The following is a 27,670-nucleotide window of genomic DNA, read 5'->3' as shown; positions in this document are numbered from 1 at the left end:
TCATCAACAACAACAACAACAACACAGTGATATTAAAAAAGACATAAAATAAGTTAAAATAAGTGCCTAAACATTACGGCTAACGTAACAGCCTTAAGGTGTATTTAGTTTGTTTATGGCTAGCTTTAGCGTGGAGTCCAAACTTAAGCTAGGTGTACCTGGCTTAAACTAGAAATTATTTCAGTTCAATTTTCAATTCAGTCATTTATTTGTTACATGGAATTGTATGAATACAAGTACAGTGAGATGTGATCTCATCAGCTGGTGGCTAACAGCAGCAGAGGCAGTGAAGATCCTTGTGTATCAGACTGTAATTGAATTACTGTATAATGTGTACTGTTGAATCTCTCATATTTTTATGTACCTGTTGAACCTTTGTTAGTAGTGTTTGTCTGTAGTCCTGCTGGCCCCAGGGTAGGAGTTATAGGAGGGGGTGGGAATGGAATGGGTATTTAAAGGAATGCTTGGCAATGCATTGTTTTGCACATTTTTGATTGCACTTTGTTCTGCCAAGAGAGATGGGAATAAACATTTGATCACACCAAGACAAAGTAAAAAGCTGAACCCACCTTCAGTTACAGCTGCTTTGTTTTCTTGTAATCCTTTAGGTTCTGATGGAAGCTCTGTCTGGGATTTGGATAGAAGAATGCATTAGGAGGATGGTGGCTGCACCTTTTCAAAGCTGTGTAGGGTGGTGAGTGACTTTACAGGATGCTATTTTAATTGGTGTATTAATGGCAACAGTTGTATTGAGGGCAGGTGGCCAGTAGTAGTGGTTTACCATGGAGCCTACTTCTGGCCCGTGTGGTTGACTTTACAGTGTTTTCTCAGAATATTGTATAACAGGTTGCAATATTTGGAGACCTTACAATGGACTGGAATTTTTAAAAAATATAAAATGCTATTTTATTTATCATAGCACAACAAAACACAGACAGGAAAACATTTATAAGGACACAGATGTTTAATTTTATTGTTATATAACTTGTAACAAGCATTAACTTTAATGACAAAAATGAACATGAAGGGAAAAAAGAAAAGAATAGCATTTCTCAGCATCCAAAAGTCATGAAAAGTGTAAAATAAAGAGTCAATTCTTCAAAAAGAAAAAAACATTTTGAAAAAAGTTGGATTCTTTTTTTTATTCTAAGGAATTGTTAAGACACTTATAACATTGTATCATCCATGGTCAGTGAATTTGTTGGAGACTTGAGGAAAAAAACTTAACACATGCCTATTTGCTTTTTGAACCATTCAAACAAAACACAAAAAACATATATAACTAGATAATTTCAAGATATTAATCACTTTCATCTGTCAGATTCATAATGAATGTTTTCAAACTTACGTTTATACAATTGCATTTTGTGTTCCCTTAGGATATATTTACAGTTTAGTAACATGTTGTCATCAACCCTCTCATGACAGTATAATAATCATTCACCCTGTACTGGAAGAACACTAATCACACACAACTTGACAGGAATCAGGAAGTAACTACAACTTGACTGCTACATCCTGGTTTCCAACTAATGATTGAAATGTGGCACACATCCAAAAAATGAGCAGCTCATTGCTTCCTAGTTGGTTTTAACATGGTTTATAATGGTTTATCTTCTTTGTTGTTTTTACCTGCTGCAATACCTGACTTAGGACCTTAGAATTTGGGTGATTCAGTGCTCATTTTAAAATGCGTCACTCTTGTAAAATCACTCATCACTCATCACTCATCTATCCTATGGTATCCAGTTATATTGGAGGGTGAATTACAGCCAGATCAGTAGTGGCACACATTAACCACCACAATATATATATTTTTTTTACCACAACTTGATTAGTTCAGCATAATAGCCCCTGCTTGTCTGAGAACCATTATGCTTCAGCTCAAGGCCAGGATAGAGAGGCTGAGTGAACGTGGTGTGTTCTTTGTGGAGCAGAGTCATCGTGCCAGAGATGCTATAAAAGGACAGAGTACCTGCCTTATAATCCAGGTACACCCCGATCTTTGAGGATCGAGGGCCTGACACCGTCTTGTTAAGTGAGTTGTGTCGGAAAGTGTAAGTGGAGCAGTTTAAACTCCATGACTTGTTGTCATTTCCAAATTCTGAGGCATTTGTACTGCTGCTGTAGGACACTGCCACAGACCAAGGATTACCATTCCAAGTGACCTCCCAGTAACATCGCCCTGACAAACCCTCTTTGCACAGAACCTGCATGATGATCTGCGACGGCGTGCATGAATAGCTATAGCCGCTATAATAATAATTACTTGTCACCCGTCTGCATTGTTCTGAAATGGAAAAATACTGGGAGACCGAGTTCCCATCCAGGGTTAGAGGACGGCAGTCTGAAAGAAGAACAAAGCAGGAAAAAAAGTGCAATATTAACATCAACCTTTTACCATTCATCTATTATTAAAGGTGCAGTCAGTGATTCTAACCCAACAGACTTTTTTGTCAAATTCAGTCAATGTCCCCTAACAGTCTACTACTGCCGTTTGAGTGTGTTTGGAAAAAACAAAATCTGGTGTAAGCCCTGTCTCTCTGAATGGGAAACTAACAGAGTGGCTCAGACCACAACATTATTCCAGCCAATCAGCAACAGGGGGCATTTGTGCTCGTGCACAGGACAGGGGAAAGGCTGTGGATGTACAAAGAAAAAGTCCGTGGGAGCTGGAGAGATTTTGGTCTTAAATAATATTTGTTTAGGCGTTCAGTTCAAATGTCAGTGATCTTCTTCCAGAATTGCTGACTCCACCTTTAATGCACTGGTCTATTGGGAAACAACATGAAATTAAATGTTTTACTCACAGCGTAAAAACTTCTCTCTGGTCTTTGGCACAGGTGGCACCACATCTATACTGGACACTGAGACACAAACACATCCTAAATACAGCTGGACCCGAATAAATCCACTGTGTAACTCTAGATTTCTAATTTCTGTCAGGTACCTGTGGCAGAGATCATGGGCCATTTGTCCTTCAGGAGGCTCTCTATGTCGCCTCTCAGCGCAGACACGCAGTCAGTCACAGGTTTGAATGTCGGACGTTGAGGATAAACAACAGGACCAGGTGGCCGGTCTGGAGTTTCACAGGAGGTGGAGAGGGACTTGAAAGTCTAGAGGAGTGGAATTCAATAAGGTAGAAACCAGATGACAAACTGAATAATTTACTTAAAACATTGTCCAATATTATCATTAAAGGGCCAGTGTGTAATATTTGGCATGGTTTATTGTCAAATCTGAATCTGAATCTGAATATTCTACCCATTAATATGTTTATACAAGTGTATAATCGCTATAAAATAAAATTTGTTTGGTTTTCGTAGCCTTATAATTATGCCTTTATTTATACATACATATATATATATATATATATATATGTATGTATATATATATATATATATATATATATATATACACACACACACACACACACACATAAATATATATATATATATATATATATATAATATAGCAAGGGCCTTGCTTTAGAGAGGTCGCCATCTTGCGCCGCCATGTATGTACAGCAGTCCGAGTGGACAATCCAGCCAGCCAGAGAATGTGTTTCGCGTGTATAAATAAACCAACGAAGAAGACAGTGGAAGTAAGGAAGAAGGAGGAGGAAACAGCAGAGAGTGTTAGTAGTTCGTCGATAGAGAGTAGTGAAAAGTTTTTTTAGTTATAAAGTTTGCGAATAGACCACACTTACCACGCAACAGGACAGAATGAACCCAAACCATCATCTGCGAGGAAAAGAAGACGCAAAGAGGAGCAAAGAAAACGGTACAAGCGGCGGCAGAGAATAAACATCGGTGATGTTTTTCAGCGATGGAGGGGGTTCATGAAGGCATAACAGGCATAACATCCTCCCCTCCTCCTCTTCCCTCTCCGTGGCTGAGGCATGTTGCTTGGCCCTTCCTGCACCTCTTCCTCTCCCTTGTCTTCCTCCTCTCCCTCTCCCTCTCCCTCTCCCTCCTCTCCCTGTCTCCTGTGGAAAATCACTTTGCAAAAGGATATTATAATATGTAACGTTAACGGTTATCCTACCAACCTAATGATTATTTGCCGCACTGTACCATGACTTTATTTAGCATTACTGCGCTAATGTTTGCTCGTGTTACCAAAACAATCAGGAATAAAACACTCCTAACCTCTCACTGATAACCTATAACATATCGTAATATGGTTTAGATCTTCACCTCATTGCTCGTTGCTTCGGATATGTTACCAGCAGAGACGCTGCTCTCTGTCGCGGACGGCGACATTTTTCCAAAGTGTTTTGGTCCTCGGAGGCCACCGTAACTTTGCCGACGGGAGGAGTGAGCACAGGCGAGTGAGTGAGCGCTGCAATCTAGAATCTAAACGCTACATGTCACTGTTTTCAACCCATTTTACACACTGGCCCTTTAATAGTATTATGTGTTGCATTGTCACATGTGGCCAGCAGATGTCACTTTTGGACAATGCATGCAGCAATGTTTCGTCCTTAAGAAAAATGAACTGTGCTAAGATTAAAGCTTCTAAAATTACAGGTGGTGTGTGGTTTGGCCGTACAGCACTGATTATTCTTGAAATGACATAAAACAGATAGAAATACTGAAAAACAGATAAAATTGCTCCTCATCACACAAAAAAAACCTCTTCTACCTGAATGAAATGGATGTGGTCGTCTGTCTGAGAAAGCTGCTCCAGTTCAGTGTTGTTCTTCTTCAGGCTGGTGATCTCTTCCTCCAGCTGCAGCTGCAGCTCATCAGCCTGAGCGACTGCAGTCTGCTCCTGGGCTTTGATCAGCTGCTTCACCAAAGTGCGTTTTTTCTTTAAGGAGGAAATCAGCTCATCAAAGATCTTATCGCAGCTCTTCACTGCAGGCTGGGTACAATTCTGTTCAAAGAAAAACAAAGGCAAAGATTTTGCTTTTTTAAATGTGTTCTCTGTCGTAAAGTTACATTTAAAAATTGGTTCTTTAGTACATAACACAATAAAACAAATCAGCAAGTTAGCATATGCATCTGTTGTTATTCAGACAGTGACATTAGAAAATTAAAGGCACAGTTCATACACAGAGAAGGTAGCCCCTGTACCCAAATTGAATACACATGTTAGGAGCCTGCTGTCACTTTCAAGCTAATTGACTGGTCTTAATACAGGGAGTAATGTTAATTAATAAGTACTCAGTTCTTGTCCACATGTGCAAGAGTATATTTTATAATGTAGCTTTTTTTGTGTCTTTTAGCCTTTAAGTGCTGACATGTAGACACATAATACTACATTCTTGGCTTGAGATGTCAGAGTGTGCACTGTTTGTTAGGCATCACAAATGAGACAACATTTCGTGCAATGGCAGACTGGTTCTGACCTTGTTGACTATGGAGCTTTTTTCCTATCTTTATTCAAGAGAGTGATATATCAATTTGAGAGCATTATTTATTGATTTCACATTCAGATTTTGTAATATTGTCCCTCAAAACCCTGCCCTCGCACTCAAATAGCCTCTGCTTGCACTTAGATCTACTCTGTTTCTGCTCAAACTGTGTGCTCGCACTGACTTCCTGCTCCAGCTTCAGCTCTTCTCCTCGCGATCAAGGTGCTTCTGTGCGCTCGTGGAATTTCTGCTCTCAGATTTTTTCCGCCCTGCTCTTGAATTTTTTTTGTGTAACAACCCTGTCAAAATCCCCCAACCCATAGAATGCCAGGTTTATTGTTGACCAATGAAATGGTCCCTGCCTCCTTGCGGGCGCGCTCGCTTTAGTTTTAGAGCATCCTGTCTGGGCGGGTACTCTTTAGCCGGGTTCATCCACTCCCGCACTCCAGGGCTTTATAAATGTTCTTCCCTTGCTTTCTTTTGGACTTTTGGAATAAAGGGACTGTTAATGTACACAGGTGCACCCGTACTTTTCTCAATTGTGTTTTGCATTTTTCATGTGGACATAGACTTTTTTTCTAACACTGCACGTGTGGACGGAAATCAGTAATGTTTGTAAACACAATAGCACAAGTGATCAAACCACTTTATGAGCTCACCTTACACAGAAGCCAGACAAAGAAAGAGTCAATACAGACACAGGATCAAATACTAAAATATCATTTCCACACCTTCAGATCCTTCACAGCTTTGAGCAGCTCATTCATCTCCTTCTCTCTCTTCTGGAATCTCTCCTGGACTTTCTTTTGACTCACAATCAGCTGTTTCTGAAAGACATCGTCAGTGCAACAGTAAACGTCTCATTGTGAAAGGTTTTATTAATACAATTACTGTGTTCTCAATATTTACATGTCTTAAAGTAACAAACATATCAGTGTGTTTGACTACAGATCTGTATTTTTCTGTTTTTTTTACAGTCTACAGTTTCATGCTCACTATGTCTGCTGTGTTCTTGTTTCTACCTGTTCCTCAGCCCTCTCTGCTGCAGCTGACACCGTACCATGGCCTTTATGCTCATCTAAAACGCACAGATAGCAGATACACTTCTTGTCTGTCCGACAGTAGACCTCCATCAGCTTGTTGTGCTTTGTACACATCTTTTCCTGCAGTGGGATTGTGGCTGACACCAGCTGGTGCTTCTTCAGCACAGGAACACTGTGGTGAGGCTCGAGGTGAACTGGACAGTAAGATGCCAAGCACGTCAGACAAGACATCGTGGCTTTGTTTTTGCTGGTCCCGCGGCAGAAGTCACAGGCGACGTCTGCTGGTCCGGCACAGGCTGCAGCAGGAGAAGCCAGCTGGGTGCCTGTCCTCTTTATCTTCTCTACAACCTGGGGATGATGGAAATAAAGGTGCTGATAAATATTGTACCATCTATTACCAGACAAAAGTAGAACGAGAACAAAATTACTCACTGGAGAGAGTATACTGTATACGTCTACCAAGGTTTCAAAATCCTTTTAAATCGATTATTCATACTCCAAAAAATGTTTTTGAAAAAAGTTTGAAGTTGAAAAAAAAAAGTCTTCAGCTGGATCTGTAGCATCATCATAATGCACATGGTCACGGACAATGATTGTGATTGGCTGATGGCATGATATTTAAAAACTCTGCACAAGGATAGTTGTTCAAGTGTCAAGTGAGTCAGAGTCATGACAACTTACATACATCATCCATCATAGGCAGTGGTGGAAAGTAACTAAGTACATTTACTCAAATCACTACTTAACAATTTTCTAGTAGTACTTGATGCTGTTCTTGTTGCTAAAGTAACATTTTAATTCACGACTTTTAGTTCTAACTAAAAGAGTATTTCTATGCTGTGGTATTACTACTTTTACTTAAGGAAAGGATCTGATTACTTTTTCCATCATTGCCCACAGGTGAAATACCCTGACATTTTGCATGTAGTTGCACAAGTCATTTAAGGTTAACAACAGCAGTGTTGAAAAATGTTCTGCAATCCAGCCACCAATAACAGGCAAGCTAAATGACATGTAAATAACGTTTATATTGATAAAGATTAAATAGGCAAACGTTTGTAGAAATAAGCGTGGTTCCTGCTGATAGCATATGATATGAAAAAACCTGCTTTTACACATTTCAGGCACTATGAGCCAAAATGGCCACATGGTGTCGCAATAAAAAATAATCTTGAGATCTAAATATGAATTTCACTCCAGACATACTGTAACATACTGTATTGTGGCCGGAAGTTAACTTTCCAGTCATTATTTCTACCACACTTGTACTTTACCACATAATCACCTCAGCCAGAATGTTGTTCCTCCTCAGAACAGGCCTCGGACTGAAGGTCTCCCTGCACTGAGGGCAGCTGTACTTCCCCTTCTTCTTTACCTCGTCCCAGCAGCACTCGATACAGCTTTTGCAGTAACTGTGTCCACAGGGAATGGTAACAGGCTCCTTTAACAGGTCTAAACATACTGAACAGCAGAACTGACTCTGGTCCAAGTCAACGCCTCGCTCCGGCTGCTCCTCCGCCATAGTGATGAACTGCAAGTAAAGAAAGGCGCGCTTTTTAAGTTCCGCTTTCTCTTAAGAGGGTGGGTGGGTGGGTGTGTTATTCCTCTTTTTTTTTTTTAACCTTTATTTATCCAGATACTACATCAAGTGGGCCACTTCAAAAATGACTGAACCCAAATGAAAGGAGGCTGGAGCACTCGATAAAATTTCAGAGCTTTTAATAAGGTGCAAACAGACTGACGTTTTGACGCTACTGCGTCTTCTTCAGACTCTGACGCTACTGCGTCTTCTTCAGGTTTTGACTCTGAAGAAGATGCAGTAGCGTCGAAACATCAGTCTGTTTACACCTTATTAAAAGCTCTGCAATTTTATCGAGTGCTCCAGCCTCCTTTCGTTTGGGTTCAGTCATTTTTGAAGTGGCCCACTTGATGTAGTGTCTACTATTTTGTCTTGTGCTGTGAGCACCGATCCAGTTTTATTTTTGGCTGAAGTGCAAGAGTGCTTTTCTTTATTTATCCAGGTTTGCCTCATTGAGATTAAGAATCTCTTTTTTCAAGAGGGACCTGGCCAAGAAGGCAGCAAAACTTACAGACACACACTGAATCATTACAGATGCACACAGTTACAGCATTTTACAGGCAATTGTACTGTATAAAATATATAAACAATACAAAAAAACAACAAATGATTTGTGCTAGGCTATGAGGAGAAACAGTTGCATATTTCAGCACCTGCTCTACCTTTAACTATTGTTTTAAAAGCACGTAAAGAGATGAGCTCCTGTAATTTCAAGTCCTTCTGGAGCTCATTCCACACCATAGGGGCTGCGAACTGAAACGCCTTTTTACCAAACTCAGTACTAGTCTTTTTTACATTAAGTAAAAACAACTTTTGTGAGCGTAGACAGTAACTTGTGTTTGTCTGCTGGACAATGTATGTACATAAATAGCTTGGAAGCTGTTTCAATATTGCCTTATAAATAAAAACAAACCAGTGACTCAGCCTGCGTAAAGTAAGGGATGGCCATCCCACTTTCTGATGAAGAATACAGTGGTGAGTTAGCGATTTGCAGTTTGTCACAAACCTCAGGGCACCATGATATACAGAGTTCAGCAGACGCAACGAAGCCACAGATGCATGCATGTACAGAATGTCTCCATAATCCACCATAGGAAGAAAAGTGACACAAGTCGTTCTCTCACCTCAAAAGAAAAACATGACTTATTTTGAAAATAAAAGCCTAATTTAAGTCTGAGCTTTTTTACCAGGGACTCAATATGAAAATCAAAATTAAGACCATCATCTATTAAAAAGCCCAAGTACTTATAAAATGATACTCGTTCTATTGATTTGTTCTGCATTGCTGTAATCCGAGGTAAAGATTGGGGCTCTTTCTTTGACCTGGTAAATACCATCAGCTTGGTCTTGTCTGCATTCAAGACAAGTTTTAGCTGACACAGCTGCACTTGTAAACTAATAAAAGCACTTTGAAGATTTTCAAAAGCTTTTTCTAATGTTGATGCACAAGAGTGCATTATTGTGTCATCTGCATAAATATGAAATTTAGCATTTTCTACACCTTAACCAATGTTATTTATATAAATAGCAAAGAAGAGAGGTCCAAGAACTGAGCCCTGTGGCACCCCCTTATGGATACTCAGCTTATCAGATGTCATACCCTCAATTTGCATACATTGTGTTCTATCTGAGAGGTAGTTACTGAACCAGCCCACTGCCATGTCAGATAAACCTATGTTGACTAATCTTTGTTTCATAATGTCATGGTCAACTGTGTCAAAGGCCTTCGACAGGTCAATAAAGAGGGACAATGCTGTTTGTCATTCAGAGCACTGATGACATCATTGAGAACTTTCATTGCTGCTGTTGTGGTGCCATGTTGTTTTCTAAAGCCTGACTGGTACTGGACTAATATGTCATTTTCTTTTAAAAAGTATTTAATCTGATCACACACCAAGGTTTCTAGAATCTTAGCAAGAGTTGAAAGCTTAGAAATAGGCCTGTAGTTGTTCATAATTGAAGGGTCGCCACCCTTCAACAGGGGAACAACAAAAGCTGACTTCCATGCCCTGGGGATTACATTTAATTCAAAGCTAAGATTTAGTAAATAAGACAGGGGCTCAGCTATAATATCAGCTGACAGTTTCAAGAGATAAGGGTCCAAACCATCTGGACCAATTGCTTTATTAGCATCTATACCTTTAAGAGCTTTATGTACCACAAATACAGAAACGGGAGTAAAACAAAAACTTTGTCCTGTTTTTTGCTTTATATCTATAAATCCTTGATCATCTGATGTAGCCTTGAACAGAGAGCCAGAGCCAAATTTTTGTGGATTGTTCAAATTTTTAGATATGTTTGATAAATAGTAATCTGATTTTTGTTTCCTAATTAGGTATGTACACCTATTTCTTAAAACCCTAAATCTAGTCCAGTTAGAAACTGAACCATTTTTTCTAGCTTTGGCCCAGGCTAGATTCCTCTCATGTATTTGTTCAGCCAGCTCTTCAGAAAACCCTACCCTTAATCCTATAACTTCTTATGGGAACATGCTTGTTTGTAATGTTTAAGAAATTATCTCTAAAAAAAGGTCCAAGCCAATTCAACATCAGGAATAAGTCTGATCCTACTCCAGTCATAATAATACATATCATATAAAAAACCTTGCTCTGAAAAATGCTTAAAACACTGTTTGTTTATAAAGCGGGGCTTGGTCTTCGGGACCTTAGTGTTGCGTACAGCTGCAATTGCACAGTGGTCACTCACATCATTAGAAAAAATACCTGTGGCTATGTATTTATGGGGAACATTAGTTAAGAAAATATCAATGAGGGTTGATTTTTCTGGAAATTTCAAATTGGGACAGGTTGGGCCATTTATTAATTGTGTCAAATTTATAGCATCACAGTAAGTTTTGAGATCATCAGAGCTGGGCTTTAACCAGTCCCAATTTAGGTCCCCAACTATGACAACTTCATTATAATCAAGTTTAGACAAGCAATTTGAGAAAGAAGCCAGAGTGTCACTCAGAGCAGATGGAGGTCTGTAACAACTGACCAATGTAAGGAAGACTTCTTTCGACACTTCTACTTTTACAGCAAGTATTTCATACTGTCTGCACAGTGATTGTGAGAGTAACACACTTATATTAAACTTAGTTTTTGCATAAATAGCAACCCCTCCTCCTTTTTTGGGCCTATCAGTGCGAAACACATTATATCCATTTATGTAAATATCACTATCCGAAACAGACTTTTTCAGCCAGGTTTCAGATATTACAATTAAATCTGCATCAGTTGACTCAGCCCAGATCCTTATTGAATCAATTTTTGGAAGTAAACTGCGAACATTAAAATGTATTATACCCAGGCCAGGTGCATTTTTCAGATCTAGTGGAGTATCTAAACACCTAAGGCCTATATCTGGGCCAGGATTTAATTTCACATTTCCAGATATCAGCAAAAGTAAAACAATAAAGGATCTCAGTTTAGTAACTTTAGACAACTCATTTTTTGCACTGATTCTGCTGACAAAATCTGACACAGCATTTTCTGATAAAACAAAGTAGTCTCTCAAAAGTAGGATACTATATAGATAGTGTTTGATTCCAGAGTTGTTTGTTGGTAAAATAGTGCTCAGTACATGATTGTGATAGGACACTGTGTCCACAGCAGTTATAGAGGATGCTATCTGTGGTGAGTGCACCTGATAGAAATTTGAGTTACTCACCCAGCTCTGTTCACAACAGAGTACAATGAAACAGTATATTGCAAGTAGAAACTTCATTGTTTTAATGTTAAGCTACTGGCAGATCTGCTGCTGCAGCTTAGGCTGGTAACAGGAGTAGTTGGAATAGCACAGCTTGCAGAAAAGGTGAAGTAGGCCTCAGCTTGGGCCTGGCTTGGTGGTGTTAGCCTATTGTTGTTGTAGGCCAGCTAATATTTCAGCTGACAGAGTCTGGGCTTAGACTGGTGATGCCTGGGCCCGGCCTGGTGGTGTTGGCCTGCTGCTGGAGCCTGGGCTGGCCTGGCGATGCTGGCCTGCTGCTGGGGGCCTAGGCTTGGCCTGGTGGCATTAGCCTAATGTTATAGACTGAGCCTGACACATGTGGAGTAGGCCTCAGGTTTCAGTGCAGAGGTCTTAGAGCAGGTGGAATAAGTCTCAGATTGGCAGAGTAGGGCCAGTACTTAAAACAGTTTATAGTTTATAAAAACAACAACATAAAACTCAGTGGAAAATATAGTTAAAAATCCAATAAAATTACTAGTTTCAAAACAGACACTGAACAGAAACAATAGACATGCTGCCATCTTGGGTGCTGAAGACAGAGCTCCTGTCTTCAGCACCTGTATTCTCTTTTATCGTTTCCCCGGATGTAAATGACTACATTGGATTATAGAGAATAATGAGATTGTAATTTTATATCAGTGCTTTTTACAGATCAAATCCTTAACACTTCAGCTTTGTTTTGTAATGAAGTAAATATATATGTAAATAGCAACTGCACTGAATAACAACAGACGGGGGAAAAAAGCAGATTTCACATTTAAAAAGATATATTGACGATGGGAAAATCATTTTAGGACGACTGCTCACTGGAGTGAGTGCAAATCCCATTAATTTTTTCTTTTGTTTTAGTTTCAAAGGGCTGAACGGTTCTTTAATGTGGCACATGTTTATTTAAACAGGCACTTTTAATAGACTAAGCTTAACCTTCACTAAGTCCCGCCCCCCGCAGACAGACTGGCCAATCATAATGTAGCATCGGGTCAACGACAACGCAGCTGTTCTCCATTAACTCTAATTTAATCCTTTCAGATTTTTCCTTCATTTTCAAGCTGTGTGCCTGTGCTGATAATGTGTTTATTTTAATTAATTTATTTCTTTTACTTTTTTTTTAAGCCAGTGTCTTCCCACTGAGGTGGGGCTTAGGAGAACAGCAAACCTCCAACATAGTGAAGGTAACATTAAACAAATAAACTTATGTGCCTTGCTGAACTTCACTTAATTACTGGTATATGGGTAGTTTTAGTTGAAACAGAACATTCATTGCAGAGATGTTGTTAGAATGCATTGGACTACTTCACCCAGAATAAACCAGTGTACCCAGCACTCAGCTGCCAGTTTATGGCTATTTTAAGCTAGGTGTACTTAGCTTAGCTGGTTTAAGATAGACGTCTGAAGCTTTAGCCAGGTGTAATGTTACCTTGCTAAAACTAGAAATTAACTATGATAAAAGCAATAATACATTTAAAAAAACAAACAAACAATACTTGACTTAATCAAGGGCAAACTGTAGTAATGGTAGCCTACTTAGTACTTATTTGCCAGTTCATGGCTATTTAAGCTAATGCTAGGTGTAAGCTTTAGCTTAGCTAAGGTGTACCTAGTTAGTTCACAGCTAGTTTGAGCTAGGAGTCTGAGGCTTTAGCCAGCTGTACCTAGCCAAAACTAAAATTAATTATGATAAAAAGCAATAATAAAGAAAACAGCAATAATAAAGAGTTGACTTTACCAAGAACAAACTAGTGTAATTTTTCCTAGTACTTAGTTGCCAGTTTGTGGCTATCTTAAGCTAACGCTAGATGTACTAAGCTAAGGTGTAGCTAGTTAGTTTATGGTTAGCTTTAGCTTGGAGTCCGAAGCTTTAGCCTGGTGTATCTAGCTAAAACTAGCAATAAATTATGATAAAAAGCAATAATAAAGAGTTGGCTTTACCTAGAGCAAACTAGAGGAAATGTTAACTGCACCTAGTACGTAGTTGCCAATTCATGGCTAATTGAAACTTTCGCCAGGTGTACCAAGCTAAAACTAGAAATGAATTATGATAAAAAGCATTAATACAGAAAAAGCAATAATAAAGAACTGAGTTTACCTAGCACAAACTAGTGTAACTTTACTTAGTACTTAGTTGCCAGTTCATGCCTCTATTAAACTAACATTAGTCATACTTAGCTAAGGTGTACCTAGTTAGTTTATAGCTAGTTTTAGCTAGGAGTCTGAAGCTTTAGCTCAGTGTACTTTGCAAAAACTAGAAATTAATTATGATAAAAAGCAATAATAAAGAGTTGACTTTACCTAGAACAAACTAGTGTAACTTTATGTAGTACTGAGTTGGCAGTTCATGGCTATTTCAAGCTAACACTAGATGTACTTAGATAAGAAATAGAATAGAATAGAATAGAATAGAAAGAACTTTATTCATCCCAACGGGAAATTCAGTTGTCCAGCAGCTTATAAAAAACAACAGGAACCACACTTCCCCTCATCAACAACAACAACAACAACAACAACGACACAGTGATATTAAAAAAGACATAAGTAAAATAAGTTAAAATAAGTGCCTAAATAGAAATTAGAAATCAAATTAAAATGGCTCATTCCAGTTCCTAACATTACGGCTAACGTAACAGCCTTAAGGTGTATCTAATTCGTTTATGGCTAGCTTTAGCGTGGAGTCCAAAACTTAAGCTAGGTGTACCTGGCTGAAACTAGAAATGATTTCAGTTCAATTTTCAATTCAGTCATTTATTTGTTACATGGAATTGTATGAATACAAGTACAGTGAGATGTGATCTTATCAGCTGGTGGCTAACAGCAGCAGAGGCAGTGAAGATCCTTGTGTATCAGACTGTAATTGAATTACTGTATAATGTGTACTGTTGAATCTCTCATATTTTTATGTACCTGTTGAACCTTTGTTAGTAGTGTTTGTCTGTAGTCCTGCTGGTCCCAGGGTAGGAGTTATAGGAGGGGGTGGGAAGGGAATGGGTATTTAAAGGAATGCTTGGCAATGCATTGTTTTGCACATTTTTGATTGCACTTTGTTTTGCCAAGAGAGATGGGAATAAACATTTGATCACACCAAGACAAAGTAAAAAGCTGAACCCACCTTCAGTTACAGCTGCTTTGTTTTCTTGTAATCCTTTAGATTCTGATGGAAGCTCTGTCTGGGATTTGGATAGAAGAATGCATTAGGAGGATGGTGGCTGCACCTTTTCAAAGCTGTGTAGGGTGGTGAGTAATTGTGTATGTTGTTATTTTTATATTTATTTATGACTGGCAACGGTTTTATTCAGGACGTTAATAGAGGTGGCTGATGGCAATGGTTCTCCATGTAGCCTATTTCTGGTCTGTGTGGTCGACTTCACAGTGTTTTCTCAGAATATTGAAGAACGGGTTGCAATATTTGAAAGAACGTCTGGTTGAAACTCAATCTAGTCATTGGAACTCTTGTTTTTTTCCGAAATATAAAATGCTATTTAATTTATTGTAGTTTAGTTTTATTGCAGCACAACAAAACACAGACTAAAAAATATTTATAAGCACACAGATGTTTAATTGTTATATAACTTGTAGCAAGCATTAACTTTATCCACAAAAATAAACATTGGGGAAAAAAGAAAATAGCATTTCTCAGCATCCAAAAGTCATGGAAAGTATAAAATAAAAAGTAAAGTCATTTGGGATAAAAAATGTCCTTCATCTTTCCCAGATAGAATTAAGTTTCATTGACCTTAGGAATTATTTAAGTGTTAGTGTTAGTAAGTCTTCATCATTCATGGCCAGTAAACTTATTGCAGTAATCTTGAATCACACAAACAAAATGCAAAAAAGACTTCAATAAAGAGTTTTCAGTATCCCAAAGTCATGGCAAATACTTACAGATAATTTCAGGATATTAATCACTTTCATCTTAATATCTTAATCACAAGTCATCCCATGGCAGTCTATTTACATCCTGTTTCATAGTAAACATTTTTGAACTCTCGCTAACAATAACATTTTGATTAGGAATTAGGAATTATCCAAAATTGAATAACATGTCATTACCAATTATTTCTCAGATGTATACTTATTATACCTCATACTAGTAGAAAAGTCATCACAGTGATATTAGTAATTGACAGGAATTAAGTACAGCTACAACTACTATTTTTTAATTTTTTTTTTGATCTGCTGCAACCCCAGATTACTTCCAGACGTCCTTTACTGTCTTTTCTATGGCTTCCCCAGGACTTTCTGCTCCTTTAGCTGCATCATATCCCCTCTGAGCACCCTTTATTGCCCCCCTTAGAGCAGCCGATGCAGCCCTTTCTCTTGCTGTTGAAGCTTGTGCCGACAAATCTGAAAGATCCTGAAAATTTCCAAGAGCTGCTGTGACCATCTCCGCCATACCAAGCAAAGCTCCTATCAGTATGCCAGTTGCAGTACCGGCTAATCTGGTCAATAACTTGTCAAAAACACTTATTCTAGCCTTATTTCTCCTCTCTACCTGTGACATGTTTCCGAATGACTGTCTAATGTGTTCTTCCTCTTGTTGTATTTGTCTCTCACATGCTTTTAGCATCTCATTGGTGTAGCAGCTTCCATTGTTTGTCTCAATCACCCTGTCTATTGTGTTGAGAAGCTCTGCCACCTGGAACTGGTTGCGTCTGTAGTCGTCCTCTTTGCTGTTCTCCCAGTATTTATTATCAACAACATGGCACCGGCCTCCGCACTTCTTCACCAGGTCACTGAGATCTATATTCTGACCAACAAACTCCTCAATTTTCATCCCTTCCGGGAGCTGGTCACCATGAGTGAAGACAACCACAGCATATTTTAAGGCATCTTCAGAGAAATATTGGCATATTTTTTTGATGACTTCCTTCTCCTGCTCTGTGAATTTCTCCACTTTAAGCACAATGAGAAAAGCATGAGGCCCAGGAGCGCACTCTGTGATACACCTCACTATCTCAGCCTTGAGCATTTTCTCCGACCCACATGTGTCAAAGAAACTGTGAGTGTCGATCAAAGTGATGCTTCTCCCATTGACAGATGTGGTCTCTGCATGAGAAAGACTTTTCTCAGAGATGGGAGAGTGGCTTATCCTGAACACATCCTCTCCCAGTATGGTGTTAGCCAGGCTGCTTTTCCCAACTCCAGTTTTCCCCAGTAGGACAATCCTCCTTGAAGTTAGCACTAGAAGACAATAATGACTCAGTATTAAGCAAAGTAAATTTTATTTGTACTTGTTCGTTTAACTTGTCCTTTTGGTTCTAAAAGTGTGTGTGTGTGTGTGTGTGTGTGTGTGTGTGTGTGTGTGTGTGTGTGTGTTGGGCTGCAATAGACACTTATATTTTAGTACTGATGAACCTTCTGATTATTTTCCTCATTTAACTGATTATTTGTCTGCAAACTCAGAAAACAGATATAAATGCCAAGCGGTGATTCAAGCCAAAAGCTACCATCAGCATGCCAAAATGTTTACAGTGACAAAGTCATCATGCTGATGTTTAGCAGGTCACAGTGTTTATCATGGTGACATCTTACTTTAATGTGTTAGCACTAAACACAAAGTACAGTATGTAATATTTTAACGCCTAAATTAACCAGCCTGCTCTCGCCAAAAAAAATTGAAGACCATATAGGTCGACAAAGCTTGTGCAAGCAGCTTATTATGCCCCATACTTTTTAATTTAAGGATGTATCCTCTAGTGGCTGCAGTAATTTTTACAGGAGCAGAAGAGAAGGTGACATGACCTAGCATGTTGGAGATTCATATCATCAGCTGAAGACCCCTCAGTCGAGTGAGATTGCTTCAATTTTAGCAGGTTTTTTTTCTCTTTTCGTTGTGGGAACGTTTTGGTCCCCAGATCTTGCTGCGAAGTGAGCGCTCTTGACATTCATGACACTCTTTGATACAGATGCAGTAGCTCAGAGGAGGAGAAACTTTACATGGTGAGGCTCCCTAGGTAACTTTATCTTTTCTGCTTAGAGGTGGTGAATTTACAGCGCACACCAATTAAATATGACACAGTCTCTGGCTTTTGTTTGATATCTAGTGTTGGCAAAATATGTTGTCGGACATTTCCGAACTGTCATTAGCGTCGTTAACCCGTTCAAACTGTAAAAAGCATTAAAAGCAACAAAGTCTGCGTAATGTTTTACGAAGAAGAAAAAGCCCATGTTAGCTGTGTGGGAGGGTGGTAGATAGGTCAGTCAGACTTGGGACTTTCACCCGGGAAACCAGTGTCTGTGCCCCAAACTCATCGTTGTCTTTTGTAAATAACAGTGTAGCCTCGTATGCTAGTATGTCTAACATGCTACGCAGGTGACTAGGGATGCATGCGATTAGATGTCTAAACGATTAAATGTCGGCCCCCTCGCTAGTCGGCACCAGAAATATTAGTCGATTAAACCAATAAGGTTTTATTCATGTACAAGGCTACTTAACTGTCCTGCAGCTGTGCGCCACTAGTGGGTGCTACAGAGCCATCAGACAGCAGTCAGGTTGGAGCACATTCACCATAAAATGAGTGTTTTCCTGTTTTTTAAGACTAGTCGACTAGTCTTAATTAAAAGTTTCGTTTAGTCGACAGGGAAATTTGTCACCAGGAACGTCCTTGCAAGTGACATGTGACATGTCTTATGTAATGTCTGTCACATGACATACATCATGTTGCATTAGCGAAACAACGTACTTATTAAATGCCAAACCATGATGTGTTTCCTAAACCTAACAGAATATTTCTGTTGCCTAAACCTAATCAGGTAGTCTGGGAGGACTGTTTTATGACGTTAAGTATGTGTTGGAAACTGCGACAGAATGGTGATATTTATTGTTTTCGAAATCAGTGGAAATTGACCCATTCTGTCATTTAAGTATGAGAGAGAATCTGAATGAACACAAATCTAACATAAATACAGTAAAATACATTGCTCATGGTTACAGGTTTTTCCTCTGTATGTATGCATTTACTCTGTTATAAATACATGAAAAACATAGGTTAAAGACAATTATTTAGCTTTATATATCGTACAAAGGAAATACACATAACAATATGTCTTATATGTTCACTTGTTAATTTTTGTTTAGGTGTTTGAAATCATCCAGAGTACAGCTGAGGTTGATGGGAATGTCATAAACCACATTACTGATCAAGTTAGATTTTGGCCTGATGATGGCGCCACATGAAAAGTTAAGGGATCATCAAAGTGATTACAATTCCCTGCTCAAATATCTGAAACTAAACATCTTAAACTGAAGTATCGGTTTCTTTTTCTGAATATGTGGCAGAATCTTGTACAGCATGTCACTCAGTGTTGACACTGATAACATGTTATAAATGAAACTAAGTTCATCTACTTCAGCACTTTTCATAAGTACAATTTTAGTTAAATTTTTATTTCATTTCATTCTACTTTATTTCCCGCTGAAATGTAGTTAAGTAGATGAATAGTGTGCTTTTTACTCCACCACATGCATCTGACCTAACAAAACACTATGAAATTATGATGCACTGTTACCCAACGTTACACACAGTAATTAATGGCAGCTCCACCTCGACCAGCCACAACGGTAAAATGCTGCTTACACATTCATTCATCACCAGTAACGATTAACTGATAACCAGATATTGTTTTTTCTACTTTAAGTACGTTTTGCTGTTAATACTTACACACTTTCACTTAAGAAACAGTTTCAACACAAGACTTGTAATTAAGTATTTTTACATTGTGATATTGCTTCTTTTACTACATACAGTAAAGAAATGAGCTTAACTCACCGTCCATGTTGCCAAAAACAGAAATCACTGTCGTCCCTCAGGGTGCTGAATGTCCTGGCTGGATGTGTCTCCTCCTGCTCTCTTGCTGTAGTTTGACTGTACTATTATTTTCTACCGGTTTGACTTGTTGATCAGCCGGACCCGAGCAGTGGAGCATGTTACATATGAAGCACCTGATGCAGACCATGATGATACAAAATATGTCAAAGAATATGCAAAAATGATCAAATTCGTGTTAAATGCAATTAACTGTTTTAGTTTTACACATTATACTGTATATATATATTACTCATTCAAAAACAAATTATTAAATGGCATTTTTTTTAATTACTAAGGTAATAAAACTAAATAAAAAAGGAAAATAGGAAAGAATTAACCATGAGTGAAAGATTTGCAGATTGATGGGTTGGAAAGGTGATATAGGGGGTTGACCGCTCAGCAGCGCAACCAATTAGAGCTTTAAAGAAGAGGGAGACCTATTATGTTCATTTTCAGTGCCATATCTGTATTTTAAGTTTTAATAGAACACATTTACAGGCTTTAATGTTCAAAAAACACTTTATTTTCCTTATACTGTCTGTGCTGGCACACCTGTATTCTCCCTATGTGAGAGGGCTCTGTCAGCGCCTGTCTCTTTAATCCCCGTTCCCTAGAAAGCCAAGTCTGCTGTGATTGGTCAGCATTTCCAGGTCTTTCATATCCCAGCATCTCTGCACCGTCATTGCAGCGAGAGTTCTGACTGTGCCTAAAAAGTAAGCCCTGACCCTACATGAGCCTTCACAGTTTCTGTCCAAGCTCGACCCATGGCTGCAGTTTGGAGCCAGAGGCCGATTAAAAACATGAATTTCTACTGTATAAAATGAATTATATTTTATGTATTATAATATATGTTTTAGAGGGATACATGATAATATTGGCACGTCATCGGTCTCGACTGATGTCGGCTTTAAAATGAATTGGCCAACATGTTTTTTCTTGGTTTGCACAATGAGTGAATTTTATATACGTTGAGAAAGCGTTCTGTTTCATGTCTCCATCTGCTGGTGGGCCATCATAAGAAGAGTATGCATCCATAATATGATGTTAATTCCACTACAAAAGAGACTTGATGATCACTTAAAATTAGGTAGGGTAAATAGTGGATATATCGATATCAGTTGCAGTTATTGGCCAAATAAGTTATTTTATACTGGCATATTGGGGGTATAACTAGGGGTCTACTCACTTGTGTTGCCAGCTGTTTAGACAATAATGGCTGTGTGTTGAGTCATTTTCAGTGGAAAGGAAATCTATACTGCTGTACAAGCTGTACACTGACTACTCTAAAGTATATCCGAGTTTCATTTCTATAGCATTGTCCCTTGAGAAGATATAATAAAATGGTTGCTGAAATGTGAGGGGTGTACTCACTTTTGTGAGATACCGTACATAAAACACCAAATACGGAAAAGCATACCAGGTCCCCTTTAAAATCACTTCTAAAGGCAAATTGGAAGCCGGTGTCAGGGTGCAAGGTTTGGTAAATGTAGTTGTTTTTCCGTCGCAGTTATAATTCATTCTACGCTATTTTGAACAAGCCTCAGACACGGAAGAAGTGTTTCACTGATTCCAGTAAACATGGCATTACATAAATAGAACAAGGTAATGAGTGCATGAATGACAGTTTCCAGATAAGCAGGTTTAAGTGGAACCTCTTGTGATGCAGAGGCCAATCAGACTTTGCTGTCAGCTGTTAACGGTAGTGACTGTGGTTGGGAAAGTACAGGTAGAAAAGAATGTTATTTGAATTAGTTAATTAATGGCAACAGTTGTATTCAGCTGGCCAGCATAAACAGGGTGTGTAACGAGAATAACATGGCATTAACTGAAGCGGTCTGACTCTGCAAGTCAGCTGACAGATTTTGACCGGGATGTAATTGCATAATTTGTGGTCATTTTACAGAAAACCATTGGCAACAAGTAAATCCAGGTACAATAGAGATAATGTGGGTCCCTCACAAGCATAGCTACATTCACTGCCTTCAAAGCTCCATATTTCCCATCACTAAGTATGATTTAAAACTCTGTGTTGGGAAGAAGTAAGCGTTTTCATCAAGGAGAGTACTTCAAAACTAATCTTAATGCATTCTAAGCTTTTTCTGTCGGGCAAGATCATGTTTTGGCTTAAAATACCCAGTTTGGGGGAGCACAATTTTGGCAGCAAATGCAGCAATGTCTTGCCAAAAAACAACCACTTTTCATGCCAAACATCTACATTTAGTGCCTTAAAAGCCACTAAGAAAAGAAGCGATGGGTGCTTAAAAAGTTAACACAGCAATTTTTTGTTGCTCCTTTTATTGCTTTTAAAATTTTGCATAAAAATATTGTGGGTGAAAAAAAAACAACAACTAAGTGTCATGAGGCCATTTTACATTTAAATATCCTGCAGCATTAGGTGTCTTGTTCAAGGCATCAAGAATATCATATATAATAGATCACTCAGTCTATTACATTTCTTGTATAAACAAAAAAAAGAGGATGGCAGCTGCACCCTTTTCATACCTGATTAGGGTGGAGTGTTTTCATCTGTGAGTGAGACAGCTGAAAGGAATTTTTATCTGATTTTTTTTGGCAGCACCCACCTGCAGGGAATCAACTGTACAAGGAAACAGACTGAAAACAACAAGGCCTTTGTGTTTAAAGTGTGGCATGTAGCCACATGACTTCTTTCTTGTTAAATAATGAAAGGGGTTTAATTTATTCTGGTTTGTAAGAATATCACAAAATAAAAATTATAGTTGTTGACTGTTTTTTGGGCAACCTCAGGAATTCAGATTGCGTTTACATTGCAGGTGACTATGTTCTCTGACTAAAAAGCTATTAGTTCATTTGTTGGGGTATTTTCAGAATAATTTAATACCCATTTGTTGCTCTTGTAAGTATTTACAGCAGCAGGATGATGTACTATAAAACTTAATTTAAAAGCCTAGTCCCAATTAGATGCCCAGTCCCTTTCACTAGCCCAGTGTGGCTACACATTTTGACAAATAAACACGTCTCCATTAGATATTTGGTCTGCCAAACAGGTCATGTTTTTATAGAAGCTCTTCAGATGTATTAAATCTGGGATGTCGACTACCTCAGATTATGTTTCCATGACTTGATTAACAGTTTGTGTGAGAGGAATTAAAGGCCTGTCCCAAATAAAGGCCAGTTGAGTTCAGCAATTTAAACTAATTGAAGTTTTACGGTATGTGGGGTTGACTCAAAATAAAATACAGTGCCCATGTTCGGGATGATAAAGGAACAGTTCACCCACCGCAACGGTTTCCCATAGTTTTTGGCCAGCAAAGGAGCTCTGTAGGCTATATCAGGTTTTGGCTACATAGTCTTTTTAGCAAAAGCAATTTATTGTTGGTTTTGGTCTTTAAATGGAATTTCTTGACTATAAGAAAGTATGAGTATCATCAGCCTTATCTTTTGACAGCGCATGTGGAGGATTCTATGAAAAAAGAAAACAAAAGCCTATGACCAGTCAGAGGTTTTATTGTTACATAAATCATTTATGACAAAATGACACATATTAACACAAAATATACTGAGAAAACAGAAAATCATCACCATTAAAGGGTACACCCATGATTTAGTATTGCACTTCTATAAAGTTTTGAGGACTTACAAGAGACCGATTTAAAAAAAATCAAAGCAGAGACAGAGATCGTCAGACTTCTTGTCTGCAGTATGAGTCATGAGTCTTTCAATAAAGGCACTCCTTGCCCTCTAAATGTCCACATCTTTAAACCCCACACCTCCAGTTTGTAATGCGAGCATTTTAAGTATCAAGCAAAAACAATTATTTTTCACACTTTGAAAACTCTTCTATACACGGAAGACATCGTACAACAATTTTTACAGTCTGAGTAGTGCTCCATAAGACGAGTAAACTGAATTACACATGTACAGTTATTGACATGCCCCTTTAAAACACCATGACCCAACAATTATTTTAGAGTCGTGATCAAACTGAATGTGCCAGAAACATATATATTTACATTTCTAATACATTGTCTGAATATTGTTTGCTACCCCTGCTTATTCACTCAGTGCTTCAAAGTGGCTCTCTTTTCAGTTGACAGGAACTAGTACAAAGTTTAAAGCACAGATGCAATGACTTATTTGATTTTTTCATTCATTTTGTAGCTTACACCAGTGTTTCTCAACCTTTTTCATGTCAAGGGCCCCTGAATTGATACACATTAGGTCTTGGAATCAAATTTGATAAGATTTGGCTTCTGAAAAGGTTTTGGTTGTCAAATATGATTAGGACGAGAATTCTGTAATTGAGGAGATAACCATGGAGGAAGTGAAACCTATGATCACAACAGTTACTCTTATGACTCTTTCTCACATTGAGCTCACTTTTAGAGTGAATTAAACAATGAAAATAATCAACATGTTCTCATCTCAAGTCATCACATATCGTAGCTCTGTCAGTGGCCTTTCACGTCTACATATTACGAGCTAGGTATCCTCCTTTGTCTGCTGTTGACTTTCCGGGACGCCACAACCAACGTGGGATATCAAGAGTACAGAGTTAGGTTTAGGCAACAAAAGCATGTGGTTAGGTTTAGAAAAAAAAACTGTCATGCTCTATATCCATTCAGGAAGTGTACACCGGGCTCCAGGGTGAAAGTCCGGGGTTTGTTGGACCCATCCACCACCACTCCCACCCACCCTACAGGGATGTTCCAGCTCCTTATATTACATTGTTACTGGCAGCGTTTCAACCCGTCGCCATACAGCAGGGTATCAAACCACCACTCCAGTTGCATCCAGCTGCATTATGAACTGACGCCACATGTCAGCGTATCATGCTGCCGCAAAAGATGCTGTCCAGCTGACCAGTTGCGTATCATAACACTGGGAAAGGTGCCATCTGGCCACATGTGAAACTGATGTTGCCTGGTGGTGCATTATACAAAAGGTGGTCATATGCCAAAATCACTGACAAAGCAGCAGTATGTGATGACTTCAGAATGGGAACCGGCTGAAATAATCTATTTACCATTTTTCTGGGGACCCATGGGACTCCTTCAAGGACCAGTGGGCGTCCCCAGACCGCTGGTTGAGAACCATTGGTTTACACGTTCAGCAAAAATGATAGTACTTTAAATGAGCTGTTTAGGATTGCAACATGTCATGTCATATGTCATTTTGAACCTCTTTGAAGACACCTGCTGTTTTATTTTATTCATTCAAATGGATTTGTAGGATTGTATGTTCTTTCAAACAATTTGAAAAGTTTGTCCAAAAACTCAAATAAGTGTCCTACTGTACTGGCTGGCGGAGACATGCCTAAAGCTGCCTCAGCTTGTTCTTTCACCACTTCTGCCAATGCTGGTGCTGTTAATTCTTCATTTAATAGTGGTGCTTCCCTTAATACCCTAAAATGTTTTGAATTGATCAACATAGCTGAGGCAGTTGCAAGTAATCCAGCTACAACTGCAAAACCCACTAAACTTCTAATCCATGCCCAGACTCCATTGTTCACCTGCTTCTTAAAGACGTTGCTTCTGGCCTGCTTCCTGATCTCTTCCGCTGACAAGTTTTCTGATGACTTTCTAATGCGCTCCTCCTCTTTCTGTATTTTCCTTTCCACTTCTTGTAGCTTTTCATCCGTGTAGTATCTTTCGTTGTTTTCCATCACCATCTTGTCTATGGTCTTGAGCAGCTCTTCCACCTGAAACTGGTTGCTTCTGTACTCGTCCTCTTTGTTGGTCTTCCAGTATTTATTATCGACGACGTGGCATCGGCCTCCACACTTCTTCACCAGACCACTCAAACCCTCACTTTGCTTGACATACTCATCCATTTTCATTCCTTCAGGGAGCTGGTCACCATGAGTGAAGACAATTACAGCATAGTTTAGAGCATCTTCAGAGAAATATTCACATATTTGCGTGATGACAGCCTTCTCCTGCTCTGTGAATTTCTCCACTTTAAGCACAATGAGAAAAGCATGAGGCCCAGGAGCGCACTCTGTGATACACCTCACTATCTCACGTTTCTCAGATCTCTCTGTGTCAAAGAAACCAGGAGTGTCGATCACAGTGATGCTTCTTCCATTGATAGTTTTGGTCTCGGCAGGAGAACATTGTGTTTCCAAATCATTCAAATTGTTTATTTTGAATTTAGCCTCTCCCAGTATGGTGTTAGCCAGGCTGCTCTTTCCAACTCCAGTTTTTCCCAGTAGGACAATCCTTCTTGTGTTTGGCACTAGAAGAGAATAATAAATTATTACAGTGCCCTTGGTTGTGTGTTTTTCTCTGTTTCATTTTTTGTGAATTTTTACACACTTTAAAATACCCAGAGTAAAGGAAAACTCAAAATCAGATCTCGTCTTTGTCCATCCTATTTCTCCGAGAAATAACTGAGCTCAATTTGTTATCAATATGAGATTTTGACCATTTCCTCATACTTCTTAAATTCAGCTCCTGAGAAATGGCTGTCCTCCTGTCTCCTCAGAGGAAAACTGGCTGCTCCCCACAATGTTTTCTTTGTCCTATCATCTTATCGTCTTCCTATTTGAAGATGACTAAATTCTGATCTGTTTCGCCAACACATTCTCACACCAACCTCGTCACATATTGACGTTTGGTCATGGACTTTCCATGTCCACATACGATGTGAAAGGTAACCTAGCTGCATTGGTTGTTGACGTTCTTGGACGCCATGTTAACCTCAGCCTGTTACATGCATTGTCTGATTTCAAAATATACTTATGTTCTCACAGGAAATGTACCATTTACATACAGTCTCCTTCAAAATAAACTCACTACATCGTTACAACACCTCAAATTGATGTTTTTTTTTCCTTAAACAAAAAATGCATGTGGTTACATTTTGCCAACACGCATGTGGTTGGGTTTAGGAAAAAAGAACAAGGTTTGGCTTTATAATCTTACGGGAAGCAAACATGCCTCTCCTAGGTGAAAGTCAGTGGTTGTTGGACCCATCCACCACCCCTCGCCCTACTCAAACTTCCGCCCCCTCCACTCTCATTGTTGTCCTGCTGCTTTTTCCCCAGATGCTGCCGGGCACCATTAAACAATAACTGCTACCAGCTGCATATTATGCCGATGTGAAAGGACGGCTTTTTTTCCGACACTGACCACGCGACAGGTTTCGACAACTTCGGAGTGAGACAGGGTTGGTTTCTCCTAACCACCCCGATTCAGCTATAACATTTGAATTAGATGAGACACAAATGCATGCTTGGTGTCTATTTTATGGGTTTTGACCATAAGAAAAACATTGGAATACTTATTTTTATGATTGGATGCGCCATAACCTCTTAATTTGCATATTTCCAAGATGGTGGCTACCTGACTCTGTTTCATATTTTGGAAAATTCTGTTCTATTTTGGCCTGTTTTAAATGTTGTTTAGTTCCAACTCCCACTGTATGAGTAAATCATCGGGGATTTATAGCCAAAGCTCATGATTTGACCTGAGTGCTCATATGATGCGTGTAAAATAGACAATTAAATGGTCTATCCAACCCTACGGACTGTTGTGGGTATCAACAATTGTCAATAAATATTAGTTTGAAAGCTCCAGGGCTGCAGGCAGGTAAAAGTTTGTTTGCCAGTGGACATACAGTTCCAAATAATGTACAAACAGATGTGACAGAAATGATATTAAACAAACAAAACAAAAAGGTATTTTATCTTTTCGAGCTAAAATATAAAATGACTGCCTCTATAGATTTAGGATTAGTTAGTTAGGATTAGTTTGAGAATGTATGAGAAAGTATTTGGTGCTCACTGTCAACACAATAGCAGAAAACAATAAGCTTAACTTACCGTCCATGCTGTAAATGGTGGAAATCAGCGCAAAAAAGGACCCAGATCCACGAGACGTCTCTACTGTGAGTCTTTTCTCTTGTTTTCTCGCTCTGACTTGCCTCTTGCTTTGTTTTTTTCTGACCTGTCTGACTTGTTTCTTGGCTTCGGGCTGATGGGATGATTAACACACATTGCACCTGTTTTTCATTGAAGTAAGTCATGTAGGCATCGATTTACTGCAACTTAAGCACCAGAAATAGGAATGGTCCCCCATAAATGGCTACATAACAAAAACGTTGTCACAATATGGGACAGAAATGTTCAGCAGTTGTTGAAAATTTGACCAAATGTTTGAGTGTTTATGGGGTT

General features: G+C 38.9%; 2 protein-coding genes across 3 annotated transcripts in view; both read right to left on the bottom strand.

Annotated features, from left to right (window-relative positions):
- Window positions 1-945: 945 nt before the first annotated feature.
- LOC117246157 (E3 ubiquitin/ISG15 ligase TRIM25-like) lies at window positions 946-27,341 on the bottom strand. Of its 2 annotated transcripts, none has more exons than XM_078164627.1 (8): window positions 27,320-27,341; window positions 7,691-7,936; window positions 6,385-6,753; window positions 6,094-6,189; window positions 4,648-4,881; window positions 2,951-3,116; window positions 2,811-2,867; window positions 946-2,347 (listed from the first exon to the last, which is right to left on the bottom strand). In XM_078164627.1, the coding sequence occupies exons 2-8, from the start codon at window positions 7,925-7,927 to the stop codon at window positions 1,821-1,823; spliced, it is 1,686 nt and encodes a 561-aa protein (XP_078020753.1). In that variant the 5' UTR covers window positions 7,928-7,936; window positions 27,320-27,341; the 3' UTR covers window positions 946-1,820. The 2 variants fall into 2 exon arrangements, with proteins under 2 accessions (XP_078020753.1, XP_033465800.1); XM_033609909.2 differs by lacking the exon at window positions 27,320-27,341 and adding an exon at window positions 11,654-11,725.
- LOC117246168 (GTPase IMAP family member 7-like) overlaps window positions 22,986-27,670 on the bottom strand; it is a 143,643-nt gene continuing 138,958 nt past the window's right edge. The window contains exon 2 of the mRNA XM_078164628.1: window positions 22,986-25,731. Within this exon, the coding sequence (XP_078020754.1) occupies window positions 24,707-25,731 (1,025 nt within the window). The 3' untranslated portion in view covers window positions 22,986-24,706. The remainder of the gene's footprint in view (window positions 25,732-27,670) is intronic.

This window comes from Epinephelus lanceolatus, chromosome 22, assembly GCF_041903045.1.
Source record: "Epinephelus lanceolatus isolate andai-2023 chromosome 22, ASM4190304v1, whole genome shotgun sequence".
Lineage (NCBI taxonomy): Eukaryota > Metazoa > Chordata > Actinopteri > Perciformes > Serranidae > Epinephelus > Epinephelus lanceolatus.
Note: the sequence above shows the minus strand (reverse complement) of the source record. Positions and strands in the feature narration are given on the sequence as shown.